The 27405-nt window shown below is 45.0% G+C and overlaps 2 protein-coding genes and 1 pseudogene across 3 annotated transcripts; 2 read left to right on the top strand and 1 right to left on the bottom strand.

Moving 5' to 3' along the window:
• Positions 1–2760: 2760 nt before the first annotated feature.
• LOC125529419 (acetyl-CoA carboxylase 1-like) lies at positions 2761–14929 on the bottom strand (annotated as a pseudogene). Its single transcript, XR_015609678.1, has 30 exons — positions 14407–14929; positions 13631–13977; positions 13275–13481; positions 13019–13177; positions 12799–12891; positions 12498–12593; positions 11671–11938; positions 11355–11593; positions 11117–11156; positions 10915–11039; positions 10688–10804; positions 10503–10577; positions 10358–10414; positions 10149–10253; positions 9965–10051; positions 9442–9633; positions 9124–9312; positions 8845–8955; positions 8656–8745; positions 8403–8579; positions 8231–8308; positions 8030–8152; positions 7669–7938; positions 7237–7580; positions 6861–7098; positions 6420–6785; positions 6047–6257; positions 5599–5779; positions 3337–5508; positions 2761–3250 (listed from the first exon to the last, which is right to left on the bottom strand). The product of XR_015609678.1 is annotated as an acetyl-CoA carboxylase 1-like (transcript).
• Positions 14930–19232: 4303 nt separating this feature from the next.
• Positions 19233–20279, top strand: LOC147992757 (uncharacterized). The gene has a single exon (XM_087539128.1). The coding sequence runs from the start codon at positions 19308–19310 to the stop codon at positions 20277–20279; it is 972 nt and encodes a 323-aa protein (XP_087395254.1). The 5' UTR covers positions 19233–19307.
• Positions 20280–25416: 5137 nt separating this feature from the next.
• LOC125539121 (PLAT domain-containing protein 1-like) lies at positions 25417–26319 on the top strand. Its single transcript, XM_048702492.2, has 2 exons — positions 25417–25581; positions 25679–26319. Exons 1-2 carry the CDS (start codon positions 25489–25491, stop codon positions 26219–26221), a joined length of 636 nt encoding a protein of 211 aa, XP_048558449.1. The 5' UTR covers positions 25417–25488; the 3' UTR covers positions 26222–26319.
• The last annotated feature ends 1086 nt before the right edge of the window (positions 26320–27405 follow it).

Raw genomic sequence — 27405 nt, 5'->3', positions numbered from 1 at the left:
ACAACACCGGCTCACAGACTATAGCTGACCAAACGGGCCAGCCCGGCCCGGCACGGCACGGACCATCCTAATTGTGCCTGGCACGGCCCGGCCCGCCGAGACACGATTATTATACGGGCCGTGCCGTGCTGGCCCGCGTGCTGCAGCCTGCAGCCCAGGCACGGCCCATATGTTAATCGGTCCAGCCCACCGGCATGTTAGGCCCGCTAATCTGCCTTTTATTTTACGCACTGAGCGTTTTTTAGCCTTTTTTTACCTGTTGGGTCACATTAAGATACATACAAAAATACAAAAAAGATAATCAAGCCGTGTCGTGCCGGCCCGCGTGCTCGGCCTTCAGGCCCAGGCACGGCCCTTGGCGTGCCGCGTGCCGGGCCTGGCCCGTTTAGCACGTGTCATGCCGTGCCAGGCCCGTGTCGTGCCGGTCGTGCTACCGGGCCGGCCCAGCTATCCCGGCCCGTTTGGCCACCTATATCACAGACCCCACTCCACAACCTAGCCAAATGGCTCGGGCCAACCAGGCCGGCCCGCGAGCACGCCGGGCACGGTCAGCCAATGGGCCAGGCATGGCACGGGCTAAATGGGCCCGGCCCGGCACGCCCTGGGCCATGCTTGGGCTGCTAGGCTGAGCACGCGGGCCGACATGGCACGACCGATTATCTTTTTATATATATACTAGCAAATGACACATGCTTCACATGTAGTACCAACTTGGATGGACAAGATTGCATTAAAAAACCTAGTAGTGAATATTTTTCATAATTTCAATTTAACTTATAACGTAAAACTATGCCATCAAAAATAGATGTGACATCTGGGGGTAGTAACAAAATCTAGATATCAGATAGATCCAATATATGCAAAATTAGGTAGATGTGTACCTTTTTAGGGCCTCATTGTGTGTGTAAGTGGGCTCATTAAGAAATAAGAAGTTCTGGAATTGTAGAGAATAGAAATTTGTTCAAAATATAGTTTCTTCTTTATTTTCCTTTTTTGAAAGGTTCTTATTCATTTCCTGCATGCATGATATTTCATTATCTCGTATTTTAAGCTTGGAACGACCTATGCATCAAGATTTTTTTCTCCTTTTATAGAACATGCATCCAGACTTGTTAAATTGGTGGTACACTTTCTTTCATGCCTACGTGCATTATTTCTTTGTAGATACAACATTTCTCTTTCACTCAAAGGAAGCATGGCAATTTCTTATCGAGGCTCTCCCTGTAGAAGGCTCCCGATTCTCTGAGTAGTTTCTTACAAATATTTTTCTTCTCAAAGCCTGCCACCTGACACAGCGGGACAGTGCATCACTAACTCCCACCGCGAATCCAATGGTAAATAAACTGCCATGATGTGGAAGATTTCAACCCGTTGAATGCAAGCCGTCCGATTGGAATTATCAAACGGCTCGTATGCTTTGATATTGGTACACTATATAGTAGTTATATATATAACTCTATATGGCCCAATAGATAAAAATAGGCTAAAAACGCCCAGTGCGCCAAATAGCAGGCAAACTAGTGGGCCTGGCGTGCCGGTGGGCCGGCCCGATTAGAAGTTAGGTCATGCCTGGGCTGCAGGCTGCAGCACGTGGGCCAGCACGGTACGGCTCATATAATAATCAAGCCTCAGTGGGCCGGGCCGGGCCAGGCACGATTAGAATCGGTCGGGCCAGGCCGGCCCGTTTGGCCAGCTATGCCACAACACATATGTTTTTTTTTCCTTTCTTGAGCAACTTGCTGAGGCAGGCATGAGCTCTGCCATTTCATACAAGGAGAGGAGAACCGCCGAATTAATTAAAGAAAATCGGGCGAAACCAAATTACATAAAGAAAAAAGACAAAGAAAGGAAACTAGAATTTGGGTAAGGTTTAGACGAACACATACGCACTCAAACCTCAAGGACCTCTGAGCAAGGCATAAGAACGCTAAGGCCCAAAAACAATGACGGAGGACGAAAAAAAATTAAGGTGGGGCAAACCTTGCATCGACAACCATCTCAGCAGGTTTAGACGAACACATATGCACTCAAACCTCAAGGACCTCTGAGCAAGGCATAAGAACGCTAAGGCCCAAAACAATGACAGAGGATGAAAAAAAATTAAGGTGGGGCAAACCTTGCATCGACAACCATCTCAGCAACACGTCACCCAATTGTTTGACACGAAAAAATATCTAAGCCACCGGGAGAAAGAAAGGGGAGTGTATTTCTCTCATACGCCGTGAAAAGAAGAAAAGAAAAATGCGGACGTGCCAGTGTACCGTAGTACACAAAGAAAAGGATATGGGAAACGAGTATTTCATTAATCTCATTGGAGAAAACAAAATTACAAGATCCCGTAAAGTGTGGTCTCGTGGTTCCCGGGGTCTCGGAAGACTCCCGGTTAATTACTCTCGCGGGTTGCGCCACGGGATACCTCTGATTAAGTCGTGTGGTCGTCTTCGTCGTCATCGCTTCACGTTCTCCATGCATGATGACGGTGGTGTGTGTGGGTGGCGGCAGAGCCCGTGTTGTTGTTGTTACCTAAGTGGTAAGTTAGGAGTATGTGACAATAGGGCGCCAAATAAGACACACTGGCTAGTAATCTACTCCCTCTGATCTTTTAGATCACTTACAGAGGGAGTACTAATTTAGTTATTTGCCAGCACTGCATGAAAGGCATCCAAATGGTTTGTGAATATTGATTCCACCATTTCCAACCGTTTCCATAGGAACAACGATAAGGCAGAAAAAAAGAGGTTATTTGGTTGTAAGAAATAATAGTAGTTACTAAAATTTCCATTGTCTCTGGCTGGCTGGTATAGCAGTTTACTACCCCTCCAATACTCTGTACTAAATCAGCGACAATTAATATGGATCGGAGGAAGTACAGGGTTAAAACAGCTCACTACATATGTACATATGCCAAATCAATATTCAGCACACGTACATACATGCTCTTTCTTCTGCACTTGCACATCAAATCAATATTCAGCATAGCAGACAACAACCTATATATATGCTATGCTTTGCCTTTGTGTATATAATACATACATATATGATCCTTCCTCCTTGAGATGCCATCCAGGTGCCTTACATTCAATCCTGTAACTTCCTTGCCGTCTGTGCACCATAGACAGGCACACATGGTCTGGTGGCAAGAAAGCAAGCAGGTTTGTGTATATATGCTGGATGCTTCAAGGCCACTGATCGATCAGCCAAGAAGCTGCCTGAGGCCATCCATAACCTGCTCCCTCTTTGAAGGATTCATCTGTACAATATACGCAGCGATCAATGCATCAGAGAGGTGAAGCGTAGATAGGCCAAGAAAAAACAAACAAAAGAAAGAAAGCTTACTTTGCCAAGGAGGAGCGAAAGGCCATCGGGCAAGGCCTTCACATCGGAGCTTTCAGCGAGATGCGACAACAGTCGGGATAATCGTTCAGCTTTCAGCTCCCCGAGATACTTTTCATAGTTGCTACGATCGTCTTTCCAGGCGAAGAAGGCTTCATCATCGTTCCAGTCCCCGCCATCTCCTTGCCCTTGAGAAGCCATATACCTTTTCTTGATGCACTCCAGCGCTGATCCGTGAGTAGGCATTATCTGCTCGCCAACGGCTTCTCTAACTTGTTTGGCGAGCGAATCCTCGGCAACCCTCCTTCGCAATCTCCTGTAGAAGAAGGCCCGGGACTCCTCCCATTCCACCACCTTACTGATCACACCTTTGGCAACCATTCTGGAAGTGGTGTCATGCAGTTCAGCAAACCGAGTAGCGACCTGGGTATATATGGGCATCAGCTGCTTCATCCGAGCAGTCATCGCACTCCTGATCCTAATGGTCTCCGTCTCCGAGGTACCCATCCTAATTTCTTTGAGGAGTCTGGCATTGAGTCTGGACAGCTGGGGGTCGAGCCTTAGCATGCTCTCTTCGACTTCGTCTGGCTTAAATTTGATCTCAATCAGCCCTTGTGCCTCAAGGACGTTCCCTTTTGCACCCCTCTCGGCGTACATCTCAATGTGCTCAGGATTGATCTTGCTGTCCACCACAACCCATGCGCCTCCACGCAACTCTCCAGCCTTTGGTATGTACACAAAAGCGGGCTGCTCATATGTCCTCAGGTTCTCGACAATCATAGAACCAGCCTGAAGGATCCCTTCAAACAGATCCCTTTGCCCACCCGAAAAGCCTCTCCAGTTAGCAAGTATGAACAACGGGAGTTCTTCATGGTTGAAATCCACCAGTGCCTGGGCTGTTTTCGCCGCTGAATCTGGGAACCACACCTGTCCTGCTTGAGGGACAAAACGCTCCGCAGAATCAAGCTGGCCAGAGTCAGCAGGGATCACTTGCATCATTGTCTGGGTTTCCACAGCTATGACACCAACTGGAATCCCACCCAGCCTTGCCCTTCCGGTAATAACAGTTTTTGCCCATCCTCCTAATGTTTCCACAAAGCTTTCTCTGTCAAACATACCACCCAACCACTTGCCTCCTTGAGTGTCCTCCTGAATGCCACAGATGGCTGCACGGGCATCACATGAATTCTCCGGGAAATATGTTACAGGTCTCTCCGGTGGATCAAGAGGTTTCAGAACAGGAAGGGGGCCGCCGACATACTGAGGTACATAGCTGAGCCATTTCAAGATAGCAGAAACACCTTCAAGATCATCTGACACTGTGAGATGGGCAACTCCATTTGCAGCCATGATTTTGGGGCCACCCAGTTGCAACTGAGAGCTATAAACCTCGCGTCCCAGGAGCTTGTTCAGCGGAGAAAACCCAGTTAAAATAATTGGTTGATCAATACGTTGTATGCACCGCAATCCTAACCTAGCAAGATAAGCCCCAATTCCAACAGCTCGTCCAGTCACAAATGTCAGAGTAAATGTCTCTCTATATGCCTTAGAGTAGGCACTGGCAATAGCACCACATCCATGTAGATTCTCACAACCGATTCCATCCTCTTTCCCAACAATGGTATCAACGACCCATCTGGTTTCTCCGTTTTCCAGTTTTAGCTCATGGGCTATAACCAAAGAGCTTAGACGTGAATAATCTTGTTCCGTGAGGTAGATGTAGTGAAAACCACGTTCAGGGCTCTCATCATCAGACCATCCGACATGGAAGCATGCCTTTATTTCCTGTGCTACACCGAGCCTAGCACCAGAAGTTGCTGCCAAGTAGATCAGGGGAATTTTCCTCTCGCAAGCAAGATTGGTAACAGCATCGAAGAATGCATCTTCTCTAGGACCAAAAGACCCAGCTTTAAATGTTATGTCATTTGCAACAACCATAATCTCCCGACCGCCTGGAAATTCTGGTGTGGAGAGCTTCATGTTCCAAGCAACAGTGCCAATATCATTCATAGCTGGAGGACGCTCAACTGGAACCAAAGGAGTACCAAATGATCCAGTTGAATCACCAAATATAAGCTCCGTCACTTGCGCATACCGCTGATGGTGCCCGTTAGCTTCTGCACCATGTGAAGTGCCAGCAGATTTCCATGACTTCTTCAATGCTTTTTCAAATGCCTGTGTGACAAAGTATTATTACCAATCCTAGTTGATCTAGTTAATAAATTGTAGATAAAAGAAAAGAAAGGAAAAATGCAACCAACTCACCAATGGGAAATCATAGCAGTATGTAGTTTCATTTTTCTTAGCAGCATAACGTTTCAGGTCAACAGCATCAAAAGGTTTGTATGGCTCACGCAATGCAATGCCATGCAAAGGACCAGCTGGCAGGTGTCGCAGAGCGGTAGAAAAGCTCATGTGTGTTGGAGTCCTCCACTTCTCGGTAAATCTGGAAGTCAGAAAAATTTGAGCATAAAAACAATAAAGAGAAAACGGTACTTACTACTTACAAGTCTTTTTAACTAGTGTTTCAAAAGCAACAGTTGAGAGAGTAAAATATTACATGAATGATTGGGTTGATGAGCATTTTCTATGCACTAACAAGATAAGTTAATAGAATCATATTTGATGGTCTGTGGGGCCTTATCCATCAGAATAGCATTCTTTGTAGTGATGCTATTGTTCATAGAGCAGTGCAATAGCTAAGGTAACTTACATCGACAGTGAAAGTATGCCCAGTTACATTAGTAACAACAACTCTCCAAGCACCGTTAGCTTGCCCATCACAATCTAACCACAGCTTTACTTCCCACTGGTACACGGACAGGCGATGCATCCTGACGCCAACATGTTCATGTATATTCATAACCATATGCTTCAAAAGTGTGCATGCTGTCTCCTCATCTTGATCAACTTCATCTGTCCTCCTAATATAATGAGAAGAAAAAACCAAGCGAACATATATGAGCACATTTATGCAATATATTTTGTTGAGAACATAAATACATATTTTTCTTGAGTGCACAGGAGAGCTGTCCATCACCATACTAAGAAGAAAAGGAGTTACGAAGAAATATATTATGACTGACCTTGAAAATGGAATTAGATCAAATAACCGCTGCTCTCAGTATGCACATATACATATGAGAGTAGCCTGACCTCACAGCCTCATTGTGAGCATGTAACTCTATTTCTTCTAGCGCTGCCCTCAGTGATTTAAGTATGCTGTCAGATATGAATGATGATGAGGCTTGAGCATGGCCTACTTCATTGTCAATATTTCCAAACAAAAACCCATTCGTCACACTTGGCTGTCTAACTATGGTACGAAGAAACATCCTTTGGTTATTTGATCTTGGATCTTTATTGTTCTTTACTAGTGTGTAGATGTGCCACTGGCGATCACGTGATGGGGTGTATTTTGCGTCATTGTAACCTTCTAATTTCACTTTGTCCTGCATTTACAGATAAAGTTGTTAGCAGTACTGGTTTTATTGAAGAGAACATAAGCCAAAACAAAATCTGAATACCAATTCAAGAAATGTGGACAAAGGAGGCTCCACATGGCGGAGCATCGGGTCCTCCTCATAATATAGCTTGTCAAATGACCATTGGAAGGAGTGGCGCATTGGCGGACGCCCTTCATCTCTTTGGATAATGCAGCTGACAACCCTAATAGCAGCACCAATGAGATGTGATGTTATAGTGTTATCCTTCAGGATCTTGGACAGTTTGTTGATCCTTTCTTGCGCTTGATCCTCATCACCACTAAGAAGAGAAAACAGAGTGGAAGAGGTAACTATTTTTTTTCATGAAATTCACTACCAGTTCATAGAATCACACTCTTGTGATCTTTCAGATCTCATAAATACCAACAAACCACATAAGAAAAGAGTGTATACGAACCTGTCTTGAAGAGTAATCATCTGATTGTTGATACCAACCAAAGCAATATGCAGCATATTGCTATGGTTAGATTTTATGGGATTACCATTTAAGACACTTCCAACACCTGCTCCGTAATGCGAAGTCTCCTTTAATGCAGCTTCAATCGCAGTTGGCAGAAACTGAAGAGACTTGATTATAACCATTAAACCCCATCGCCTGCCAATGGGATCCTCTAATTGTTGCTTTAGAAGTGTCGCAGATTGCCCATTTCTTTGTTCAATATGCTCTTCTGAGAATTCCCACAAGGCAATTAGACCAGACATGTGCCATTGCATCCGGACACTGCCCCTTACAAGGTAATGCTGGAAGATGATTGTGAGTTAGCCGACATAAATTTGTTAATGTTCCAGTTGTATCAAGAAATAGTGTAGTTAATAAATTCTGTGATACCTGATACAATCTGCGTATGTATGTCTCAACTACTCTCCGCTGAAGAGTAGGATCACTGTGATCAAACAGAGACACAAGGGCATCTTCAACTGCAACAGGGGCACATACTAAATCTTCCATCCTTTCATTGATGGCCATCTTCCTCCTAGGTGTTGAAAGCCGTGCTCCTTCCTCGGTAAACATCTCCAGCTCTGAAAGGCTTCTTGCTATGCTTGTGCGGAGTTCACTCAATTTAGTGTGCTCAAGAAGTTGACTTGCTTTAAGTGCCAGCTGCATCAGTTATAATAAATTTATTTTATTTCCCTAGACTATCATATGTGCAAAATGAATATATGCAGATCATCCAAACTCTCAATTTTACCTCAGAGTATGCTGTATGGTTCAGAGCAGAAAAGCGAATCAACTGGTCCCTGTAAGCAGATGGATTTGGATAGACCAATGCTTCCATAAGCCGTAGTATTAAATCATTTTTATTTTTCACACCCTTCAAGAGGACACAAATTTTGAGCACGGAAGCTATTGCATATCAAGTAAATCAACACATTGCACAGTAAGACATTACCTGGTGGGAGAACACAATATATACGACCTTCTCAAGGTCTTTTGCATGTTGAAGTCGTAGACGTTCTATCACATTGGACTGAGAATATAAAAGCAAATGCACATAAAATTAGTACATTTCGGTGAGAAAGTGAGCATCGATCAACCCATTCCAAGTAATAATAAAGTGATACCTGAATGTCATCACTGAACAGTTCCTCAACAGATAAATACTCCTCAAACAGACTCTTAACAACAACACGAGCATGGGTTTCTTTTCCACCCTCATATGACTTGACCAGGCTCATAAGTGGATCTACAAGCCTCCCATTAGTAACCCGATCTTTCTCAGAACAGCATGCAAGATTTGCCTGCAGTAATAGCTTTGTAAGGAAACAACATGACAAACAAAAATAAAGGCATGCCAAGTAACAGTCTCAAACTGACCTCAATGACTCCCCTTAGCAACTTGGCAGGGAAATCCTTGCTCTTTCGGAAGTCATCTTTCAACTCATACTCTTTGTACATACCATCCAACTGAGAATAGGCAAATTAGTAATCCATTCGATATGCAGCCAAAAAGGAAAATAGAATAATGACAGGTAAAATAAAAAATTAACTAGAATACTTAATCACCTCATTCCTAAGGTCTTTTGGGAGTCGGGTTGCCAAAACAGACATGAGTTCTTGCCACTGTAGAAAAGGGAGCTCAGGGCTGTCTAGGCAGTTTAGCAAATCTTGTGCAACCTGAAAGAAAAGGTACAGTCAGGAACTTATTGATTGGAGAAAGATGGTAGCGTTTGTCTCAAACTAAGAGGTCAGTTTCTCTCTGTAGAAGAGGAAAATGGCAACGAGATTGACAAGGGGAACCAAAATTGGAAGAACAACTATATTCTGAAAGTTTGTATGCCTTACATGATTGACATTATGTTCATATCCTGCAAGGATCATGTGCGCAGAATTCACACTTGCAGTAAACTTTTGGTGAACTTTGCCAGAAATAGCAGTAGGATGTCCAAGTTTTGGGAAGGTGCCATGAAATGGTTCAGCTCTCCTCACAGCAGATGGGTCATCAAGATCCAACCTTGCTATCAGGTCACTCGCCTGCACAAAGACAGACATTTCAGCTAGTATTTAAAAGATGCATGCATATTGCAAGCATAAAGCACTTCAGTCAGAATGTACATATAGCGCTACGAGCATGTAAACAAGGGGGAGAGAGAAGAAACGAACCTGCATGGCCTGACCCTCCGGCATGACAAAGTGAATGACACCAGAGGCCGGTAGTAACAGTGGCATGCACATCTTCATGACCTCCACCTCAGCATATGGTGTATCAGCAACCACACGAGAACCATCAGCGACCAAAAACCGAAGAAGTTTGCACGGTGTATCAGCCAACAGCTTGGAAGGATCATGCTCTTTCTGTAATATATCATCCAGAGGACATAATTAATTTATGTATGTTCACACAATTTGCAGTCTACTGAAACGAAGCCTATATTACGTAGTCCTTCAGTTAAATATTCCCATAATGAGGGTTTCTCTAATAAGATCCTTTGCCAAAATTGAGGATCCTAAGCAGGTGCTAAGACATGACTATTAAGCAGATGTAACACCAAAAGTGGTGGCAGATGACAAAAAAGAGACTTGGCTAAGAAAATGAAATATCTATGTTACTGATTACCTAATTCCAAAATCAACTAGGGCAAGGTTCATGAAACCAAGAGGAGACTAGAGATCTAGCTATCTTCACCTGTAATAAGCATGTTCTCCCATTGATTAGAAGGCGCGTACCAGCACCCTCTGTCTCTGCGTAAATTACATGACTGTTTCCATCCAACTGGAAAATTTACAACTAAAGATTGTTCAGACCATTTCCAAACAAAAAAAAAAGATAGATCATGCTTGTACAAAAACGTGTGATGTGGCAAACCTACCTGCATTAAGAGTCCGCCATCTCGCAACGAATGTATCTCTGCTTCAATCTCTGAATCATTAATTCTTAATCTGTAGCTACGGGGTCCACCTCTTACAATCTCAATCTACAGAAGAAAATAATCATGAGCAAATGTGACAAGGATACCAACTGGATTAGATGGGTATGTAATGCATGGATATAATTAATGAGAAAAGTACAGATAATTACCATATATTTGATCCCCTCTATATTTAGAGTTACAGTCAAGTTGACAAGAGAAATGTGCTGTGAAAACGAAGCAGTTAGACAGTTTTATTCATCATATAGAAATTAGAATATCAACAGTAAGAAAATTCATCATATAGTACGATACCTTTGGCGGTATTTGACCTTTACTGAGATAACCGACATAATCGGTTACAGCACTCGAGCTCCTGCTTGATGCTTCCTGAAATATAAGAAATACGTATTTGAGGATGGAAATAGTTATCTTGTGTGCGACTGCGAGCTCATAACCACGTCATAAATCATATAGTTCTGCAGACAAGGAAATCATACATATAGAGCTCCACCAACAACTGAAAGGTACCATGGGGGGCTCTCTGCTTTAACATGCATAGCTATTCTGCTGTCTAGCCAACCAGTGTGGATCTTATTTTCTTGGTATTGCGCAGCCTGGAGAAATGAAAATTTTGAACAAAGATTACATTAAAGAATAATTGTACATGTTTTCTTAAAGAATGTACCATGTAATCAGAGTTTTTTTTACTGTGGGGTTATCTTACATTCAAGAGATCCACCGTGTAATCAACGTTGGTGCGTATCTCTCCACGAATTTGGATCTCTTTTAACCCAAGTACCATATTGGCTATTGCCAACGACCTGGATTCCCCAAAAGCAAAAACATGACCTGCGAGAAAATCATGCTGTTTAAGAAAAGCATCATGAGATACCATGAGGAAACAGATAATTACGCATGACACTTACCAAACTGAGAATCAGAAAACTCATGAATTGCTCCTCCAGACTGAAAACAAGAAATGATGATTCAGGTTAGGTTGCGTGCGGCACAACAAGATATAATTTCTAACCAAGGAAATTATCAACACGAGGAACAGGGAGATTATCATAATCTGCGGCTGTTGTGACATGTCGTGTGGTATCAAAGATTATGCATGAATGTCGTGTGGTATCAAAGATCATAAAGCATGGAATGTATACTTGCCTTAACGGAGAAATAGGCCCAAACATTGGGTTTACTTTTAAAGTTGAGCTCTTCCACTCTTCCACTAGTAGGCTTAAACCCATCATCTGGATCCTCGCTAGTAACTCTAACTGCTACACAATGACCCTTTGGCCTTGCAGACTGTGCTTTGTCCAAATCAAATTTAGTTGCAACAGCTGACATTTCCTTCCAAGCGTGATAGCCACCTCCATATTCCATTCCATAAAAGCGTCTGATCTCTGCAATGATCCTTTTATCGATTAGTATGGATGGAAAGAGATCATTTCATCAACCATTAAGTTGGAAACTTGCCTACCTGGAATGTTGTAGAGGGGTATGCCCATTCCTACTGCAACTTGGGATGCAGGTAAGTTTATGTCAGCAATCCATTCAGTCACAGGGTGTTCTACCTGCAATCTTGGATTAAGCTCCAGGAAATAGTATTCTCCTGTTTCCATGCTGTACAGATATTCCACTGTAGCAGCACCCTGATATTGCACACATTTAGCAAGCCGCCTTGCAGCCTGCTCAAGCTCTCGAACTGTTTCTGGAGGAGCAACTGTAATTGGTCCCTCTTCGATAATCTGTTGCAAGTATATGGTCAACACTATTGTTTCACAAAACATAAAAGAAATATAGCTATCAGCTACTTATTACTACTACTATTACTATTATTATACACCCTCTGTTCCTAAATATAAGACGTTTTTGTAGTTCAAATTGAACTGCAAAAACGTCTTATATTTAGAAACAGAGGTAGTAATTATTTGTCTTGCGATAGTTAATTCTTGTGGTTATGAAATCATTTGTAATACAGCCACTAGAGTTTTCAACATTCTGAGCTCAAAACTTCGAGTGCAACACATATATCACTATAGAAAAAAAAAAGTTAGTTCTTGAATTCAAAATGCAAAATTCAACTATTTATAGTACAATCTGTACTTGATAGTGACAAATGCTTCCATTAAAAGAAAATATTAACTTAGATTTGGCATAGCTCCTGCAACATCTTACACTTTGCTTAACAGTAATATGATTGCTACATCGTCCAATGAAGTTTTACTTCCCTGAAGCTCTACAACTTCTACCAATGCTCTAGGACTGATATTGGACAACACAATACGCTTCAGGAGAATAACTAACCTTTTGGTGCCTTCTTTGAACACTACAGTCCCGGCTGTGCAGTGCTGCTACGTTGCCGTGTTTGTCACAGAGCAATTGAACCTCTAGATGTCGGCTCTACAAAGGAACAGAAATGCAATATTTTAGAGACATAAACTATATCAGTATAGGCGAAGCACTCGCTGAATGATAACAGTAAAGGTGCTCTGCATCATTGTATACTCTTAGTCCCTTACCCACCTAGCATTTATATGAATATCATGTGAACACAAACAGAAAAATAAAGGAAAGTAATATAACTGAATCTGTTATGACTTATCACCTGAGATGCCACCTTCATAATAAATATAGGCGATCCAGGGACTTCTCCTTGCACTTTCTTAAACAAGGCTCTCACCTCATCATCATTGTGTACCTATAAAACCATTTGGATGGCATCCAAATCATCTTTGGGTTAATCCAGAATATTTCCAGGAAACCTGAACTTCATTCTATATGGACAGGGAATGACACCGTAGAGCTGAATTACAAAGACGACCAACCTTCCTTATTCCTTTACCACCACCACCCCATGATGCCTTGATCATTGCAGGATACCCCACCACTTGACAACTAGCCACCGCTTCCTCTGTAGTTGAAACACAAGCATTCTTGTAGATCTCCTCAGGTATCGAGTGGCAGGTTTCTTGCAGAACTTTCACCTAGAGCACGACGTTAGGATAGTAGTTTTAAGCAACATATACACAGTGATGGAGAAAAAACAGTATTAGAGAAATAGGAAAAGGCACGCATACATACATGTGACCCACTCCATGGAAGAGTTGGAACTCCTGCTGCTTGTGCGATAAGAGAGGAGCCAATCTTATCGCCTAGTGCAGCCATGGCGGCTGATGGTGGCCCAAGAAAAACAATTCCTTTTTCCTTGAGCGCATCCGGAAGTTCTGGGTTCTCAGAAGCATGACCCCAGCCAGGCCAAACTGCAGAAACCTGAGTTCTATCTGCTATCTGTGACAGGACAGGTGAATTGCGAACAAACATTTAATAGCTATGGTCAAGTATCCAGCACAATGAACATGGATGACAAACTAATCCACAAGTAAGTAGGCAAAATGATAAGGGAGCAGGAGAATGATGGATGGATGAACTGCGCTAACCTCGACTATGAGCTGTACATTTGCATAGTTGTTGTTATCCGTCCCAGCGGGGACTTACAGGAACTGGTCGGCGATCCTTATGTGCTCGGCATTGACCCTGAGGTCCTCGGGGGTCGCCATGGTCACCAAAAGGATGGCCTTCTCGGTCCCAAAGGTCTCCAAGGCCCAGGCGCGGATGCTGCGCATGAACTTGACGGCAGCCATGCCATTGTTGGCAACCAGCACGCTGCGAATCGGCGAGTCGCCCCCAAGCGCCTTACAGAATTCGTCGACCGAAGAGGACATCCCGTTGACTTGGTCGGATTCCACCATTGTTGCTGTCTTGCCCCTCTAACTAACCTTCGGCACTGCACCGGGAGAAGAAAACTCCTGACTGGTTAGCGAGGAATCGAAGCACTGGGTGGGATGTTTCTTTTGGTTTTGCTTGCATACTGTGGTTGTGTATCCTCTGAACTAGAGTAGATGTTAGAATGGTGCAAACAAAACAAAAGCATACTCTGTTTAACTAGTAGTACTAGTGAATCATGAAATTCCTTTCACCCAGCAAGCGGAGAACTCGCGGCAGTAGATGAACTAATAGTCAACAGACAGCAAGCAGATTCAGATTAGACATTTCTTTGTGTTCTGTTCCCATGTGAAGAACAACTTGTGTTGACTGACTATGCGACCACACTAGCTAGCTGGAGGGAGCGAAGGGAATTGAATCCCTACATCAAATGATCAATCAATTCAACAGAAGAGAACAAGGACAAGCAGCCTCAAGAGTCAAGACCCACCTGGCCAGCAATGCTGCAACTGCTTGCAAAGAAGCAGTCCACGCGAAGGTGGTGCCCTGCCTGCTGCTTACGTTATATGGCGGGACTGGAGTGGAGGTCGTACTCGACTGGAGGCAGGATTGGAGCACACACGGAGACGGAGACGGAGAGAGAGGAGCAGTTGGTTGATCACGGGAGGGAGTCCTGCTCCGAAGAGAAGAAGAAGAAGAGGAGTGGATGGATGACAAGACCGACTCCAGTACGCACCGTAGGTGTTCGACAGAATGCCTGACGGCCGCGCGCACGGCAAGGAAGGAAGGAAGGAAGGAAGGTCGAAGATGGCGGCGGCGGGGGAGATAAGAAAGGAGGTGGCCGACTGCTCCTGCGGGGAGGGGAGCGGAGCGGCAACGGTAGGCATCCATGGGAGCGGGGAGTTGGGAGAGTGGTAGAGAGGGAGGGGCGGGTGGCAGGTTGGAGACGACGCGGGACTGGACTGGACTGGACTGGATGGATGGTTGGTGTGCCCGTCCCGCCGTCCGTCCGTCCGGCGGCATGGGCCTTTGATCGATAGATTGATGATGGACGCGGATGATGACATCTCCAATCGATTCCCCGTGCCCAGAAACGTGAACGACCTGTGAAAATTAGATTCTTGTGAGAGAAAACAAAAGACTGTTTTGGAAGCATTTTAGATACATAAATTGGGGTCAGAAATTTGCGCGCATGTGAAACACGCATCAATGTTTGTCGGCTTAAAATTCCATATTTTTTGAACCTTTTTAGTAGCATTTTTTTCCAAATTTTATATTGTAGCAAAGGGTGCATGTGAGTTGGTGCTCACAAAAGCACTTTCTTGTGACTTACTCCCTCCTTCCATTTATATAGGGCCTAATGTGTTTTTCGAGGCTAACTTTGACCAAATATTAAAGCAATAATATATGACATGCAACTTACACAAAGCACACCGTTAAATTCCTGTGTGAAAGGAGCTTTCAATGATATAATTTTCACATTGTGCATGTCATATACTATTAATCTTGTCAATAGTCAAAGGCTGTCTTAAAAAATGCATTAGGCCCTATATAGATGAAAAGAGAGAATAGCTCAATTTTCTTTTATCTCTTGTCGCTGGTCGGCATGTAGGGTCGGATGTGCCCCATGATCTTGTGCAGTTTTTCTGAAAACAATCATAGATGCTTACATGCATGCATATACCGATATACGTACATTCACCTGTATGAACACATGCACATACATCTAACTTTATAAGCGCCTCCGTGATAATGAGCTGGCATGTAAAGTCATCATAGGTGCCTCCTAGCCGACGGGAACATCTCCTCCTAGTAAGCGAACATCACCGAAAAGATTGAAATAAATATATGAAGATGCAAGCACTAGTGTCAAGTTTAGGACTTGAACCCCTGATGGGTTGATTTCACGACAAGAAATCTAATCATCTGAGCTACACTCAATTCACTGATTTTTGCTATTAATTAGTGAAGCTAGCAGTGTTATCTCAAAAAAATTAACATTTTCCTACGTGTGCACGAAAACTAAAACATGCTTTTGTACTCAACTACTATTTGGTTCTGAGGATATCTCTGCAATGTAGATAATCTTCGCAGAAGTTTTAGCTAACTCATCAATAACTCGAGGACTATTTTACTTTGTGTGCACTAGAAAACGAGAGTGGCGTTTTGGCACATTGGGGCATATGCTCCTGGTTTTTAAAATCTGTTTTAGACATATTTTAAAATGTCAAAAAAATCTAACAAAATGATTTCTGCATACATCTCGACATTCTACGTGCACAGAAACTCATTTCACCGCAAACCGACAAAATTTAGTGTTAAAATAGGCTTTTCATGAGACATTCTTTTGTATTTTGTACACAAGGTGTATAAAATGTTGTTTTTTCGTGAAACTTGGCGTGCGGACAAACAATGTTGAGATGTACGCATCAAGTTTGTGTTCGGAATTTTTTAACATTTTGAAATATATTTTTTGATGATAGGAGCATATGCTTCCATATGCCAAAGTGAATTTCCGGTACATGCATGCTATACATAAGAAAACATCTTGATATGAGACATGACAACGCGAAGAAGTGTTGCATAGAAGCACTAATGATGGATGGACTAATGATGGATGCTCATTTACATAATTCTTATCTAAAAATCAAGGAGTGCTTTATTAACATGAACCCTTCTGAATATATACCGAGAGAGAAAAAAAATGGAACGTGCACTTAGGCCTTAGGTCATGCATACATGTGCGTTTGCTTGCTATACTATACTTGTATGCACGTCTATGGAGGACCGAGATCACGTGACTTGCCTCTTGCAAGTCACACTGTAACTGGCATCCTTATATCAGCCATTCAAATGAGATCCAATGGACAGGATTGAGTTAAAACCAAACAAACAGTCTGGGACATAGCCGTTTTCAAGCACACGACACAAAACGAGGAAGTTTACGACTTTGTTTATCAGAAAATAAGAGAAGTTTGCGGATTTGCACAATGAGGCGTGAGTTTTATCGTGGATCCTTGCTTGGAGTAGCAGCTACAGAGCGGCGAGGTCGGCGCTTGTGCCCATAGTGACGGCCATCGTGCTCCCCGTGGCGGCCGCGACAACGGTGCGGAATCCTTTTTTGCCGCCGGTGCGGCCGGCTGTGGCAGCAACAAGTCCCTGTACAACGTTGACCCATCCATGTTCCAGGATTGCAAGTGAGAACCAGCCACCACTGCGTAACCAACTCTTAAGTCCAGGAGATATATTTCGTTTGCTCAATCATGTCCGTTGGATATCATGGGTGGCTGATATAGGCAGTGGCGATTCTACTGGGCATGCTTCAACAGGCTCAAGCCTGCCCTCTGAAATTGAAAAACGAAAATTTACTACTACTTCCTAGCCCATCTCAGCCCACTGTCTAGTGTCTAGCCTGCTGTTTACCCGTTCCAACCCTTGTACTGAGAAGTTGAGCCAGCCCTTCATTTTCATCCAAGATTCGCCACTGGATATAGGGGCACCAGTTACAGCGTGACTTGCAAGAGACAAGTCACCTGATCTCGGCCCGTCTATGAAGATTGCCATACGCCAACAGATAATTGATATGCAATGTCCAATCGATCGGTCTAGCTTGAAATGTCATATCGAGAACATCCAGTCTGCATCCTTGATGAAGCTGAAAGAAAAACTCATCGTCGCTCTTTGAATTTCTTCAAAGTAGAGTGGGGCCACCACACCCAGAAGGAATCCACTTGGGAGCATGAAGATCTCTTGCGGGCGGAATACCCTTCCTTCTTCTCCAATCGTTAGGAGTCTCGGGACTACTTTACTTAAGATACATTAGTCCCGGTTTATAAACGGACCGGCACTAATGTGACCATTAGTGCCGGTTCCAACGGTTAGGCGGGCGGGCATCATTAGTCCCGGTTCGTGTTGAACCTGTAGTACCGGTTCGTGTCACGAACCGGGACTAAAGAGGTGGTGGCAGGCTGGTGTCAGGCTGGGGCCCCACCAGTCCTTTTAGTCCCAGTTCGTGGCATGAATCGGTACTAAATATTTTTCTATATAAACCATTCGTTCACCCAGCGATCAAGCTCTCTGTTCTTCCCCTTTCCTCTCCTCTCTGTTCTTCCCCAAAGCTCGAGCTCATCCTTTATTTTGCCCAAAATTTATCAAGATTTTAAGGCCCCCCATCCATCCAAGTGATCACAAAGGTTAGCAACTTTGTCCTATTATCTCACATTGCTAGATTAGCTCTTGCAATGCTCTATAATTATAGTGATTTGTGGGCTTTACTTTGGGAGTAATTATATGTGGTAGTTTATTTGATTTATATGTAATTTGAGCTCAAATTAACTCTTAGGTTGCATATGTAGGTGTGGTTTACTTAGTGCCTTCCCGTCCCCGTTCTAACCACCGTCGATCGCCCGCATCATCCCGTCGCCGGCACCACCTTGGTGAGCCTCTTGTTCTTTTTTTTAATAAAAAAAATCATGTTTGTGTGATTTAGATATATAGTTACTTGTATAATTTTCTTACACGTACGTTGTTTGTTATACATAGTGGCATGGTTTTGATATCCGTACCCCGTCGGCCCTCGCCCGGTTTATGATTCAGATGTGGTATATATTCTCTTTTATAACTATTTGTTGCATTTCGTGTTTATGACAATTATGCCGACCAACGTGACATAGATGTTTTTATCTAGGAGGTATGTGAACCGGAAATTCCAGCCGACCCTCTTGTCGAGAGGTTAAATTTAGTTGAACAAGAAAACGAGTATTTAAAAGAAAAGTTGGAAAGAATTGAAGAAGAGAAGTTGAAACTGAAGTTGTATGTTGCCGATGTCGTCGATGGTCACAAGGTCAAGATGGATGCAATGCACTTGAAAATTAGAAAATATGCCATTGATAGTGAGGCTTGGTATCGTTATGTTGTTGGATCAATTGCTACCTTAGTTGCAATCTTGATCGCATTTGTTGTTGCATTTAAATGCTTTAGCTAGAGAGTTTGTATGTTGTTTTATGAGAATAAGTGTGCATGAACTTTATGTATGAACTTATATTAATTTGGTTTTTTCGGTGTTGTGTAATGAAGATGAGCCGGAAATGGATGTACGATGATCGATGCTCTCCCCAGTTCATTAAGGGCGTGCATATTTTTCTGCTTGCGGCTAAGGCAAACAAGCAGGCGGATGGTTTTATGTGTTGTCCATGTGCTGACTGTAAGAATGATCGAAATTACTCTAACTCAAGAACCATTCACGTCCACATGTTTGAGTTCGGTTTCATGTCCGGCTATAACTGTTTGATCAAGCACGGAGAAAGAGGGGTCCTAATGGAAGAGAATGAAGAAGAATAGGATGACGACAGCTATCCTGGCCATGGGTTCCCTGAATACGATGGTACAACAATGGGGGAAGAAGCCGAGCCGGCAATGCGAGAAGAAGCTGAAGAAGAGGTATCAGATGAGCCCGCTGATGATCTTGGTCGAGCCATTGACGATGCAAAGAGAAACTGCACAAATGAAAAGGAGAGGCTGAAGTTGCGGCGCATGTTAGAGGATCACAAGAAATTGTTGTACCCAAATTGCGAAGATGATAAAAAAAAGCTGGACACCACACTGGAATTGCTGCAATGGAAGACAGAGAATGATGTATCTGACAAGAAATTTGAAAAGTTACTGATAATGTTAAAGAAGATTCTTCCAAAGGACAATGAATTACCCGACAGTACGTACGAAGCAAAGAAGACTGTCTGCCTTCTAGGATTAGAGGTGCAGAAGATACATGCATGCCCTAATGACTGCATCCTCTACCACGGTGAGTACGAGGATTTGAATGCATGCCCGGTATGCGGTGCATTGCGCTATAAGATCAGCCGCGATGATCCAGGTGATGTTGAGGGCGAACGCCCCAGGAAGAAGATTCTTACCAAGGTGATGTGGTATGCTCCTATAATACTATGTTTAAAACATTTGTTCCAAAACAAAGAGCATATCGAGTTGATGCGATGGCACAGAGAAGATCGTAAAAAAGACGGGAAGTTGAGAGTACCCGCTGACGGGTCGCAGTGGAGAAAAATCAAGAGAAAGTGGTGGGACTTTGCAAATGACGCAAGGAACATATGGTTTGGTCTAAGCGCAGATGACATTAATCCTTTTGGGGAACAGAGCAGCAATCATAGCACCTGGCCTATGACTCTATGTATATATAACCTTCCTCCTTGGTTGTGCATGAGGCGAAAGTTCATTACGATGTCAGTGCTCATCCAAGGCCCTAAGCAACCCGGCAACGACATTGATGCATATCTAAGGCCACTAGTTCAAGAACTCTTACAATTGCGGAATGAAAAATGTGTACGTGCGTGGGATGAGCACGGATAGGAGGAGTTTGAACTACAAAGCTTGCGCTCCGTGCCCGGGAGGAGCCCCGTGCACAGCTGCGCTTGGATCCATCCGTTGAGAATCCATTGTGTCCGCCCAAATGGGCATGGATCCGGCGCTAGGCCGGCCGTAGCTACCTCGCCGGAGGCCTTGCGGTCTGTCTGGCGTCCGAACGCGCTGGCGGACGCGCAACCCTTTCGGTGGCGCGCCCATATTGGGGATGCACCATCGTCCCACGAGGCCATGGCACGGCGTGCCCGCCGTGCAAGGCACCGGCTGCGGGAGGTGGCGACAGCCCTCGCGGTGGCGGACGTCTGCGAAGCGGAGTCACATTCTCCGGCGCCCCGTATGGCGCATCAGTCCGGGCGCCGCAACCGCATCGTGGTGGACGTCGACGGCTCGTCCCCGGACGGATCTGTCATTGATCTGGCATCCACCGGCACCGTTCGGGTTCTTGTCTCCGACGAGGAATAATAGGGCATGGGAGACGGTGGGGCCTTGAGTCCCGTGAGCTGGCTCGTGTCTCATGCCCTACCCTACCTTGCCGACGATCGGACCAACACTCTGAAGAGCGCAGGCGGCCGCTGGACATGGCCAGGGTGGAGCTGGGCAAGTGGTGAGTAGAACCAGACGAGCTCCGTTTAGATTAGGTTTCACGTTACATGTAATAATACAGATTTGAGGTATCCAGATGTGAAATACTTTTTTGAGAGGTGACCGATCACTGTCTCCGGATGCGACCGGGCGAGTCCATGGTTTTTGAGGGGTCGAATTTGTTAAGCCCAGCGGTATATGCTCTAAATACTGCAGGGAAAAGGAGGTAGCAGTGTGAGTGTAAGTGTGAGTGACAGCACGTGTTGTGTTGGTTTTCACTTTCCCTACAGTAGTGGTAGTAGCTCGCGTGTCGAGGAGTAATTCATTTGCCTTTCCGTGCACAGCCCCTACTGCTCTGCGTTGCCCTGTGACTTTATTTCTTTCCATCGAAAAAGAGCAGCAGCTTCGCTTCGCCTTCACTTTACCCATCCACGGAATCTCTCTCTTAATTTCTTCTTCTTCTTCTTGTTTCCGTGTCCGTCCTCTGCTCGCTCGCTTTTCATCCTTTATTCTTTCCTGTGATCTGTCTATCGACTTCCTTTCTTCTTGTTCAGATCCAGCTGAGCAAGTGAGAATGTGGCGGGGGATCGCCATGGTTTGCGTCTGCACGATATGTATGCTGTGCTGCCTCTCGCTGCACCCACCATCCACCATGGCACTTAATTCCATCATGTGCATCTTCTTCTTCCGACCTACTAGATGCCTGTGCGCATCTCCTTATTTTTCTTCATACCAGGGAAGGTTACACGCTTGCGCTACCCTGGCCCGGTAGGCAGGCATAGCCTTGTGTGCCCGTAGTTGTTTTGGTACCATGTCCTTGTTTGGGACTGTTTGTTTTGCCACGACGATGGCCGTTGGATGTCCGGAATGGCATCGGGGCCACCCATGACTTAGCTCAAAGGGGAGTGGGTCGGAGTGGCCGGGAAAGTGTTATGGCAATAGATTGGTTCTGTTGGAACACCGTTAGTCCACCCGAATGAAAGTTCGAGGCCATGGGTTCTGTGGTGTGGGTACAATATGCTAACCTCTGCAGAGCGTGTTTAAATCTATCGATAGCCGTGTCCTCGGTCATGGACACAGTTTATAGTAGGTCACACCGTGGATCAACAGAAATATTAAACCTGCACAATAAAGCTATACTTGTGGCACGTGATATGAGAAAAGTTGTTGAGACCGTTAAGACGTTTTCTTTTGTGATCCGGAAGTGATCACCGTGGTAAGATGATGATTGTGGTTACGAAGTAACTGACATGGTAAGCGGATCTGAGAGACCCTGTTGTGAGCATTGCCACTTCATGAGTAGCATGCTAAGTTCTTGCATTTAACCTGCTTAAATATTATGTTATTGTTTGCCATTGTTGCTTTATTTGTGTGAGTTTGCGAGTACATTCAAAGTACTCACCTAGCTTGTCATGCCAGTTTCAGGAGAAGCCGTACCGGAGTTGGAGTTGCATCGTTGCATCGCAGTCTAGGCCGTGTCCACATCAATGTCCCTGTGAGATGGAGTCCTTCTACATCGTCCTTCCGATGCCATGTAGCTTTGTCGTGATGTTGAGGCCTTCGTTTATGTTCACTAAATAATGTACATATGTGCAGCAGCATCGTGTGTGTCGCTTGGCCTCGCTATCTGATGTACTATCGAACATATGTCTCAATAAAGCGGCATATTTCTGTACCAAGTTGTTGTGTGTTGCCAGAAGACTTGATCTCTGGGCTGGCAATGCAAGGTAAACCGGTCGCTCTGAGCCGGGTTGCCACAATGGAGGAGGAGAAATCAACGATGATGAGGCCCTTGAGGCGCTGGACGGCCCGGTCCTGCTGGCGCCTGAGCTTGGCCAGCCGAGCCGCCTCCCTCGCCTTCTCCAACGGCTCCCGCTCGGAATGCTTGATGGCAAGCCGAAGAGCCTTCGCATTCTTCCGGCGGAGCCGCCGAGCGTCCGTCTCCGCCGTCATAAGCAACCAGCGTTAGACCCACGCGAGGAGCCGCTCGTCCTCGTTGGGGTCCGTTGGTAACCCACGTCGGCGGCGGACAAAGCTCTCCACAGCCTGCCCCTCCCTTGTCCGCTGCCTCTTGCGGCGGGCGGCGCGCGCCTCCGACTCCGGCGTGCGCGTCCGAGCCGGCGGGGCAGGCACAAGCACCCACCGCTGCCCACGAGGGGGAGCAGCAGCCGGCGGGGCGAGGGGACGGCGTAGGGGAGGCGCGGATTGCGCTGGCCGCCTGTTGGAGCTGCCCATGGGCCGGGGGGGAGACAGCGCCGGTGTCCGAGATAGCGCCGACGGGGAAGCTGCAACTGCGGCAAGGCTGCAGATCCAGAGCTGCCCCCGTCTCCACCTTGGATCGCTCCAAGGTGATGCGGAGGGCAAGCTCATACTCCGAATCCACCTCGTCGTCGAAGCAGCTGTTGAAGCTCGATATTGCGTCGGATTCGATTGAAATCAGTGAGGGAAGAGGAGAGAACGGAGCGAGAGAGGAGAGTGAGTGAGCTAAGGTTTCAGACCGACGAGGCCGATGGGGTTTTTTATGGGACATCCGTGGGGTTCATGGTGGGCCGAGCTTATCAGGCAGATGCGCTCTGGCCATCCCCATATTTGGGCTGGATATGAGGGATACCGGTCAGTCCGGATATTTGAGGCCCGTTTGAGGCATTTGTCTGGGTTGAAAAAACGTGACCAGGCAGTCCACCTTGACGTATGAGGCAGGTTTGAGAGGGACCTCCTATGCACCGCTTATTGCGGCAAGGAGTCGGAGTTCCACATAGGAGACGACTCACCTGGGCCGGCCCACTAGCTCTACTCCGGATAATGAAAAATTGCAAAAATAAAAAGAGCACTAACCAGGAATCGAACACGCAAACTGCTCCAGATGCGCACCGCACGCTCGCCACAGCGACACGCGAACTACTATAACAAATCTGCAGCGCCAGCATTGAAGAACCTGAACGAGTCCATAGCCACTGTAGTAACTGAAGTTTATTGCATACAATTACATATTAAAACTTCTATTAAAATTTCAAAAGTAAAAAGGAAAAACTTTTTGAAAAGAAAACATTATTTCGGAACTGAATAGAAACTAAAACCAAGTAGGAACAAAAAATTGAATACAAGAATATTTTCTAAATTATGAAGTACTTTTTGTAAATGCAAAACATCTTTTCCAAAACATGAGCATATTTTCAAAAAGGTGATACATTTTTTCAAAACTAAAATATTTTCAAAAAACTCGAGCATAATTTGAATTTGTGAACTAATTTATAAAACATAAACATTTTTTAAATTTGTGACCAAATATTTAAAACTGTAGCTCTTTTAGTATATGTGAACAAATTTGGAAAACAAGAACATTTTTCTAAATTCCAAATAATTAAAATTTGCGAATAAAAATTAAACATGCGAACACATTTGAATTTATCAACAAATTTTGAAAAATGAACATTTTTGTAACATGTGAACAAATTTTGAAAACGAAAATATGTTTTTGAATTTGCGAACAAATTTTCAAAATGGGAATAATTTTTGAAATTCCAGAACATTTTTGAATTTGTGAACAAAATTTGGAAACAGGAACATTTTTTTTATGAAATTCCCAAACATTTTTTATTTGTGAAAAAAATTTAAATATGTAAACATTTTTTTGAATTTGTGAACAAATGTTTGAAAATGGGAACTCTTTTGAAAACAAATATATTTAGTTTGTAACAAAATTTAGAAAGGAGAACATTTCTTGATTTATCAGGCATTTTCTGAAACGACGCGAACATTTTTTTGATTTACCAAACATTTTCTAAAACGAAGCGAACAAATTTTAAAATTACTTTATAACAATTTATGAACAAAATGTTGAAAAAGGAAAAAAAAATTGTAAAAATGAACAAAATTTGTAAGAGGCGAGCAATTTTTGAGAAAGGGAAAAGGTGATCATTTTTTTAGATCTATGAACAATTTGTGAGAAAGGGAACAAATACTCTAAATGCGAACATTGTTTAATTTTTTTAAAAACAAGAATTTGTTTTTAATTTATGAAGAAAATTTGAAAATGGGAACATTTTTTAAATTTTCAAACATTTTCCGTGAATCTCAAACAAAATCTTCAGAAATTACAAGCATTTTTTCAAATTAGCATACATTTTTCAAAAATGTTAACATAATTTGAAAATAGGATCAAAATTTTGAATTCTAAACAATATTTGAAATTTCCAAACATTTTAAAAAAAGTAAAATAAACTAGAAAACTAAAAAAGGAAACAAAAGGGTACAGAAGAAAATGGAAACAGTAAAAAAGAGAAACTAAAATCAGGAGGAAAAAAAAGGTCCCAAACTGGAACAAACGAACTGGTCGAATGGGTCGGCCCAGTAGCTTCGCTGGTGCCCCTTCCCTCTGTGCGATACGGGAACAATTTGCCGCAACGCGCGGTAAATAGAGATTTTCGGTTTAAGAGGTTCGGCTGTAGATGCTCCTACTCCCCACTTTGAGTAGCCACGATGGCACATGGTGATAGGCTGACAACCAAGGCCCCACGCGGCCTCATCACCCACTTCCATTTTATAGTACCATACACTCCCCAGCAATCTCACACATCCCCACACGAACGATCAAACTCCGATCCGCCCGTCAACCATGGCTCGGCTCGCCGCCCTCCTCCTCGCCTTCGCCGTCGCCGTCTCCACCACCGCGCTGGCGCATGGCCGCGACCTCCCGACCCAGATCAAGGTGACTGACCACCCTCCCTCTCCTCTCCACATGACATGATTATTGCTCTTCTCGTGTACTCATCGCGTTTACCTTGCCGGCTTCGACCGATCCGCAGCTGACAAATGGCGGCGGCGTGGTTGGCGGCGACAGGCAGGAGTGCGTGTACACGGTGTACGTGCGGACGGGGTCGATCTGGAAGGCCGGGACGGACGCCAACATCACCCTGGAGCTCTACACCGAAGGCAACGCCGACGGCGTGGCCATCTCGGACCTGCCGTCGTGGGGCGGGCTCATGTGGCAGGGCCACTCCTACTTCGAGCGCGGCAACCTCGACATTTTCAGCGGGCGCGGGCCGTGCATGGCCAGCGCGCCCTGCCGCATGAGGGTGTCCTCCGACGGCACCGGCCCGCACCACGGCTGGTACTGCAACTACGTCGAGGTCACCGTCACCGGCCCGCACCGCGGCCGCGCCCAGCAGCTCTTCACCGTCGAGCAGTGGCTCGCCACCGACGCCGCGCCCTACAAGCTCGAGGCCGTCGTCGACCGCTGCCCCGCCGATGACGCCGCGTCGGCGTATGACCGAGTACGCCGGCGTCTTGATACGTGTCTTATTGTTTTTCATCAAAACGATCTTCCTTCGTGTGTTATGGTTCGTTAAGCCCCGTGACCAGCGTGCGCCGCGCCGCGGCACGGAGATGTACTATTAGATGAGTTCGTACTGCTGGTGGCGAAATAATTGGGACCTGATTTGTACTATGTGCCATGAGTGGGGGTTGTGACTGCTAGTTGCGGTGATGGTTTTGTACGTCGATCGATGGTGTCGATATGGCATCTCCATTTGTGTGAATCTTTGTCCATGTTTTCATGCAGTACATGTCTTCTCTCTGCTGGCCGGTGCATATGCCTGTAGATTCAGTTCCAAGCTCTAGCCACCGGTAGAACAGCGTCTGTGGCTGCATGTGTGCGTGTGTTTTTTGCCCTAGCAGGTTGTGCGTGTGCAGGGGGCGTAGGAGAGGGGAAGAGGAACGGGGGGGTGGACTGGCTTTTCCGGTTCATGTGCTCCAGTAGGCTGGTTGGGGCAGAAAAATCGGAAGGGGGATCGGTTGCTAGGGCAAAAAACACACGCACACATGCAGCCGCCGCCGCCGCCGCCGTCCCGTCCCTCGCCGGCGGCCTCCTCTGATCTGACGCATCATCGTGGGACGAGTCGTAGGGACGGTGAAGGTGGTCGGCATGTTGCGGGGCTAGCTGGTGTGGGCGCACGATCGCTCGCGGCGGGGCGCGCTGCCAGTTCTTGCGACAACCGCAGATGGTGGAGTACAGGACCCTGCGATGGGTGCCCATCTGGAAGATCAACATGACCTTCCTTCGGCTTCCCATGGCCGTCGCCGTCACGAGATTCATCGTCAAGGTCCATGTCGTCTCCTCTGACGTACGCCGGCTTCACCATCTCCCTGTTCCTCTTCGAATTCGTGTGTTGATTTATGAACCAGAAATTAAGTTAAGTTTGTCTATTTCCAAATTCCTAATGTTATCTCTTGAGATCTGAACCTGGATTTTGTTCATATAGCTGCATGTACTATTGTAAATTCCACTGACAAGTCAATGGAAAGAGTAGACCTAGAGATGATTTAAAATAGATTCTATATGCCCTTTGTTCAGTTAGGATCAACTTTGTCAGTCCACGTGCTCTGTTGGAGACCAACCCCAACGTGTATGCTACGACCAGTTCAAGAAGAACATCTCATATGTCAGGAACCACACACATGGTAGGAGATGATGTGTTTCTATGTGTACCATGTGATCTTCTGCTGTCATTTTCTTTTCTTTCTTCCAACTCTG

Source organism: Triticum urartu, chromosome 1A (genome assembly GCF_056163025.1).
Source record: "Triticum urartu cultivar PI428250 chromosome 1A, HENAU_Tu73, whole genome shotgun sequence".
NCBI lineage: Eukaryota > Viridiplantae > Streptophyta > Magnoliopsida > Poales > Poaceae > Triticum > Triticum urartu.
This window is presented reverse-complemented; position numbering and strand designations above follow the sequence as displayed.